Source organism: Haliaeetus leucocephalus, unplaced genomic scaffold, assembly GCF_000737465.1.
Source record: "Haliaeetus leucocephalus isolate CR32 unplaced genomic scaffold, Haliaeetus_leucocephalus-4.0 Scaffold0, whole genome shotgun sequence".
NCBI classification, from domain to species: domain Eukaryota; kingdom Metazoa; phylum Chordata; class Aves; order Accipitriformes; family Accipitridae; genus Haliaeetus; species Haliaeetus leucocephalus.
Genome location: NW_010972436.1, coordinates 10,508,581 through 10,515,112, shown reverse-complemented (window position 1 = coordinate 10,515,112; position 6,532 = coordinate 10,508,581). Strand labels below are relative to the sequence as shown.

General features: G+C 63.9%; 1 protein-coding gene across 1 annotated transcript in view; it reads right to left on the bottom strand.

Annotated features, from left to right (window-relative positions):
* The window catches only part of PTF1A (pancreas specific transcription factor, 1a), a 3,717-nt gene extending 1,378 nt beyond the window's left edge, over positions 1 to 2,339 (bottom strand). The window contains exons 1-2 of the mRNA XM_010562817.1: positions 777 to 2,339; positions 22 to 225 (exon numbers count right to left, since the gene is read on the bottom strand). Coding sequence (XP_010561119.1) covers positions 22 to 225; positions 777 to 2,339 — 1,767 coding nt within the window. The remainder of the gene's footprint in view (positions 1 to 21; positions 226 to 776) is intronic.
* Between the last annotated feature and the right edge of the window lie 4,193 nt (positions 2,340 to 6,532).

Here is a 6,532-nt window from a genome sequence, read left to right as displayed (position 1 = left end):
CTCTCCCCAGGAGCCGCTGACCGGAACGCGAGCGTTGGCAGCGAGCGGGTTAGCCTCCTGCCGGACACCGGCGGGGGGCGCCCCCGCGGATCTTCCCCCCTCCCCCAGCACTTTTCTCGCTCCCCCGGGCCGCCAGCTCCCGCCGCCGGCGGAGGCCCCGTCGGAGCGGGCATCGGGCGGATCGATGGCGCGGGGTTTCTCGCGGCGTTTGAATTGAAGACAATTCTATCGTAACATCGAAATCAATCACGTCAGCTCCTTGCGCCCGGCCGTGCGTCGGTTCTGACCGCATCGGGCCCTGTTGCGTTTTTCCTTTTCCCACTCCCGTTGCCCTCTCAGGAGGAGTTCGTCTGGCGGAGGATCTGTTAATAATTCCCTAACTGACTCTCACTGATTACAGCCTTAAAAATTCTCACTGGGGTGAAATGGATTACCCGGCAGATTAGGGGAGGATTATCTCTGTCATTAGCGTTGCAATAGTTTGTCCGGCAGAGTCTGTCGAGGTTTATCGAAAGTGACTTTCTAGTGTGCCACCAGCACGGGCAGAGATCAAACCCCGAGTGGAAACGTACCCCGCTCTATCAGCAGAGCGAGACAGGGCCAGCTCCGGGAAAGTAATAAATGACTCGACTTCAAAGCCGCTGACAACGCCGTGATAACGGCGGGGAAACGCGTGACTCACGGGAGGGAACAAAGAGCTTTGCAAGAACCACTTCTTAGAAAGCCCTGCCTGCAGCCGGACCACGCGAAAAAAAACGAGAAGGGAAGGAGGAAACCTTCGCGCGAAGCCAGGAACGCGCCCACGCGTGGCCGGGGGACCGCTCCGGGACGGGGAGACGGTCGGAGTCTCCCTTTCGAGGGGCGATGCGACGGCGAAGCGGCTCCCCGTTCACGTCCAGCCGGCGACCGGCACCGGGGACCTCGGGGGGCGCGGGGCAGCTGGGTCGAGGGGGGCGAGGCGGGGGCCGCGGGCCCGGGGAGCGCTCGCTGGCCGGGGTGGACGGGCGCCTCCAGCCGCGGCTCCCTGGGGCGGGCATCACCGCCCGGTACCCTCCGCTGCGCTGGGAGAGCCCAGCCCGGCTGCCCGCGGCCGGCGACCGCGGCAGGCCCCTCTCCATCTCCCCCCGCCTGTGGCTTGACAGCCTGCCCGTGCCCAGCGTGCGCGGCCGGGAGCCCCGCGGGCCCTGCTGTGCTGCCCACTCCCCTGTGAGTGGGAGTGGGACCCCAGGCTGGGAGAGACCTGAGGAGGGCTGCAGTGCTACCTCCTGCTCACAGCCGGGGCAGCTGCGAGGCCGGACCGGGTTGCTCGGGGCTTGATCCGGTCTGCTCCTGAGAACCTCCACGGATGGAGCCTGCACAAGCTCCCCGGGCAACCTGTGCCGCTGCTGCTGCTGCACCCTCCTCGGGGTTAAAGGGAGTGTTGTTCCGTTATGGATACGACGTTTGAACCTCTCCTGTTTCTCATTGTGGAAAAGGTTTCCCGTGTGTCCAGACTCCTGTTTCCATTCACGCTCGCTGTCCCTCAGCCTCGCACCATGCCCCGCCGTAAGAGCCAGTGGATGCCCACCCCCGCAGGCTCTGGCAAGGTGCTGCGGGGTGCCCCCGACACCGCCTCTGCCCCCGGCTGAGCCAGCCCCGCTCCGCAGCCTCTCCGCCCCGGGCAGCTGCTCCAGCGCCCAGCGCCCCGTTGGCCCTTCGTCCCTCATGGGTCTGTTTCCTATCCCGGCTGCCCCAAAACCGGCCGCAGCACTTAGATACTGTCTCACGAATGCCGAGTGCGGGGAACAATCCCTTCCCTCGGTCTCCTGAGCTGTGATCGTGTTCGCGCAGCCCAGAGATGCTGCTGGCGTCCTGTGCGGCCGGGGCACACGGCTGGCTCCCGCCCAGCTCGCTGCCCACCAGCACTCCCAGGTCTTCCAGGGGCGGTCCGTGGGGACCGCGCCGGGAGGCACGGAGCGCGGCGGGCGGGAGGCCCCTCGGTGCCCAAAACCGTAGCTTGGCAGAGGCATCGCTCGCCCCCGGACCGCTCCTCCCGAGCGGCCCCGTCCCGCCGAGCCGAGGGACCCACCTGGGAGAGCAAAGGCAGCTTCGGCACGGCACGGGAACCGCGGTGCTTCCCCTTCCCCGCCCCGGGGGGGCCGCGCTGCCCCCTGACACCGCGAGCATCCTCCCTCCCTTTGCGCTCCCCAGCGCTGGGAGGGTAGATGCGTGGCGGCCCCACAGCAGCCGGGCGTGAGGCGGGGTGGGAGGGCAGAGACCCGCCGTGCCCGGCCCCTGAGGCTGCTGGGGGGAGGTGGAGAGGCCGGGTAGCCCGGGGGAGCCCACGACCGTCCCCGCATCCCCACGGCCCCCAGGAGCCGCCAGCTCAGCCACAGCCGGTCCCACAGTCGTGCTGCGCAGCCGAGGCGCCGTCCCCGCGCCCCTGTTCCGTGTCACCTGCCAGCAGCCCGGGCCCCCCTCCCGTGCAGACCCCGGGGGACAGGAGCCCTGCCCGCGGCCCCTCTTGTCCCCGCTGGCTCAGCGGGGGCACACCTGGACGCATGCCCGGTCCTCCCCCACGGCTGCCCCGCGCACCGTGGCCGGGCGGACCGGGCACGCCGGTCCACGCCTGCGGCTGGAGAATCTCGTCTTCCGAAAGCCGACGAGCCAGCTCCTTGCATCCCTGCCTGGCACGGCCTCACCCGGGATGAATGCAGCCGGGGAATGAACGCTACGGGTGAAGGCATCATACACAGAAGCACAAGTATAAATCCAGCACATATCGTACATGAAATCCTCTCGGATCCATGTCACTCCTACCCCGAAACACCCGGAAAAATAAGCAAGCAAAACCCTAAATCCTAACAACGCTGAGGTGATTTCGTGGGAATTTCCTGGCCGCGGAGCTGGCTGTTCCCTTTCCTGCATGCCCAAGGAGTCATCACCCATGAGATGGCTGGAGCCGGGGAGTTCAAAGCCGATGAGCAAACCACGTCGAGTGGCCCCAGTCACCACCGCATCCACTCCACACACACACTCCTACACTGACCCACGGCCCGCCTCGCAGCATTTCCCCTACAGACAAGATGGTCAGACAGACCAAGTGCCGCCAGATCCAGAGGGGGAGCAACCCCCCGAAACAGGCTCTTTTCCCCCAAAGCCTCTGCCAACAGCCTCCTCCCAGCGCAGCTTTTTGACGCCGGTCTGTGTCTGTCCCTGTCCCTGAGCGCGGGACAGGCACCAGGGCGTCTCTCCTTAACGTGGTGGTGAAGCACCTTCCCGCCGGCCAACTCTGAAGGCTTTAGGGGGTGATGAGGAAGGAGAAACAGGATCTCTGCTGTTGATCTAAGGACAGTACGTGCCCAGAGAGGCTGGGGGAGCCCAGCCCATTGACCATGCCCAGAGTCTTTCTACCTTCCCCAGGGCCGGCGGTGCCCGTTTTGCTCCGGCGCACGTTGGTACCGCACAGCCGGGGTGAGCCCTCCAGCGCTGGGCAGTCAATGTCACACTGTGGAGGTGGCACGACACCAGCGGGCCACAAAACTCGGGCAGGTGGTCTGGGAAGCCAGTCTGTGCGGTCTGTCCGTCCGTGCGAGGCAGCTCTGTCAGGACCGACGGGCACTGCGCGGCGCCGTTGGGGCAGTGGGTCTCCCGCGGCCGCCCGGCAGCTCCCGATGATGGGAGGGCGCTGCTGGGGAAAGCAGAGGGATATTTTGGGAACCCACTGTTTCCAAACTGTCGGGGACTCGGGCCCTGCCTTGAAACCGTTCAGACCCAGCAGAGCTTTGGAAAGTTCGCGAGCAGCACCCCACGGGAGGTAAGCGATGCGTGGGGCTGATCTCGTACAGCCCTTCTCCCCCTCGCCGGGCACGGCCGGCGCTCTACGTGTGCGCTGGGGTGCGAAGGCAATGAAACATCGCTCTCGCCGGCGCTCCGTGCCCGGTGCGATGCCCAGCTCAGGGGCAGAAGTGGTTCCCTCACTGTGCCGAGCTCAGCCCTCGCCCCTGCGGCAATGACGGCTTTAAAGACGAACGATTCCAGTTTTGTACATCTGCCTTTGAGAAATGAGTAGGACCGTCCCCGAAGGAACCGCCTGAGGCGCGGGAAGGCTCCTCTCCGGTTGCCTAAGACGTTACGAAAAGGAAACTTGAGAAGAGCAGGAGCCCGTACCAGCACAGCACGGGCCACGGCAACGCACCTGGGCCAGCACCGCCTGTGTCGCAAACGCCCTTCTTTCAATATTTGTCCTGCCTGGGTGTCTCACCCGCCCCCCTCTTGCCTGCCGGGAGGGATAGCGGCGTGCTTACGGGAACGACGCCTCCAGCAAAGAAAATGTATGACCAGCGCCTGACACTTCGTTATTTCAATTGCCCGAGGGCAGGAACCAATGGGGGGGGACACGGGACACGGACCCCAAGGGGCACACCGCCTTCCGTCCAGAGTCAGTGACCACAGGACAAGTCCAGCTGGCAGCCACCTTCACGGGGACCAGGAGTCGCTAAAGGTCCAGAGACGGGGCGGGACGTGGGGCCAGGGCAGCGCTGCGTGCGGGGTCTGGCCCACCAGCCCCCACTCTCGACCATCTGTGGGCCCACGCAATGCCCCCCGCCGGGGGACTAAGCAGAGGGCGCGCACCCTGCACCTCCGGAGAGGACCCGGAGCACCCGGGCTTGCGACGTCCTCCGCCCTGCCTCTGCCGGGGTGCTCGGCGCTGTACACGCCCCGGCCCGAGGAGACCGAGCCTTCTGCGAGGGATGGGGCCCGACCCTGGCTCGGGAAAGCGGTAAAGACCTCCGTGGGCGAGGGGCACCGCGGCACAGCTGGGAATCCACAGCGGCTCTGCTTCTCTAGGGCAAGAAGAGCTGCCAGCCCGCCGGCGCCCATCCCTTCCCGTTGATAGGTTTCATCTCGGGGTCCCTCGGGCCCAGAGCAGGGCCGGGCAGCAGGAGCAGTCCCTCGCCCCGGCGGGGCTGCAAAGCGCGCACGACACCCGGCGATGGTCAGCACGGAGCATGGGAGAATACCAGTCCCTGCTCGCTGACCACCCCGGGCCCACAGCGCTGAGCACGGCGGGACGTGCCCGAGGGATCGGGCCCCGGCGGGCTTCGCACCTCCCAGGGGTCTGCCCCGACTCCCACAAACACAGCATTTTTATCCGCTCCGCACACCCATACGCCTGGCTGTCTTAGCGGCTGGCCAGGTGGCAAGTGGCTCCATCCTGACACCCGCGCAGGAACAAGGGAGTGGGAGCTGCTCCCCAGCCCCTCCGCCGGGACATGAGCCCCGCGGTGAGAAGCAGCAGCGCTCGTTCTCCTTGCCTCTCTGCGTCAGCGGAGCCCCCGCGGATGCTGCGTGGGGACCGCAGCCCTGCACTGGTCCCTAATGGGAAGAGGCAGCTAGGGCCCCCCCCTGCCCCCAAGCTCCCCCGCCGCTGCCCTCAACGCCCCCCATCCGTACGTGCCCCAGCTTCTACTTTCTGCTACGTTTTACCCTGAACAGTTAGGAGAAATGAAAATGGATAAAAGGTGGATAAGTGAGCAGCAGTGAGGTCAAAAGTGGAGAGGAGCCACAGGTGATGGGGGTGAGGCCCACACCCCCCATGCTGTCTTTCAGTCCAGAGTCTTGTGATGTAGCTCCAAACTCATGTACTCCAGAACAATGAAACCTGTTAGTTAAAGCTAAGGTAAAACCCCAGGTCCCCTAAAGTCCCCAGGTCTGTTGGATTTCCCATCCAGGCCTAAAATCCAGCCCCTACTCTTATGTGACCTGCATATTTTTCCTAACTCCTATTGCTGATCCAATGCCACGAAACCACAGGCATGGAAAGACAAGCTGGGAGAGTTCCCCCTTCCTCCATGCAGATACTACCCAATATCCTTCTCAAATCTTCACCTCCACCCTGTCAGTGTTTGGTATCATAATGCCACAGCGGGGCAAATACCAAGTATGGCCATTTTTTTCCTCAAGATTATAAAACTCACCAGCTCACCTATTGGGATGCCTTGGTGTGCTGCACTCTTTCAGAGATGCAATGTTTCATGCAGAAAGCAAGCAGGAGGCTTTTGAAAGATGGGAGCAGAATTGGCCCAATATCTACACAAACAGTATTTTACCAGGAAAGGATTAAAAAACCCCGAACCCTATTGCAATTCCTGACCTGAAATGGCACTTCATTTAATAGAAAAATATAGCATCTTCTCAGGTCTTTTTACCCTCGAAAGCATAATTTAAACCAAGCTTTGCTCAGTGCAACCTTGGCAGACTGTGTGTTTCCTAGTAATAAACTTTTATACAACTCTCCTGCTCTCAAGGCGAGGGGAGGAGACCCGCAGGCCTCGCTGGCGGCGTGAGGGTGTCCCACCGCACGCCTGACACCGGGCAGGTCGGCGCGCTGCCAGACACCGGAGGACGAAAACCGCTTTGCAGAGACGTCTGCGGGCGCTCTTTTGCTTCCCGCGGGCCAGCAAAGGCCCACCAGCCCTCACCGCCTGCGCGCTGTGCCCCACAGCACCCCCCCCGGCCACGCAGCCCCAGCAGCCCCGGAGGCAGGTGC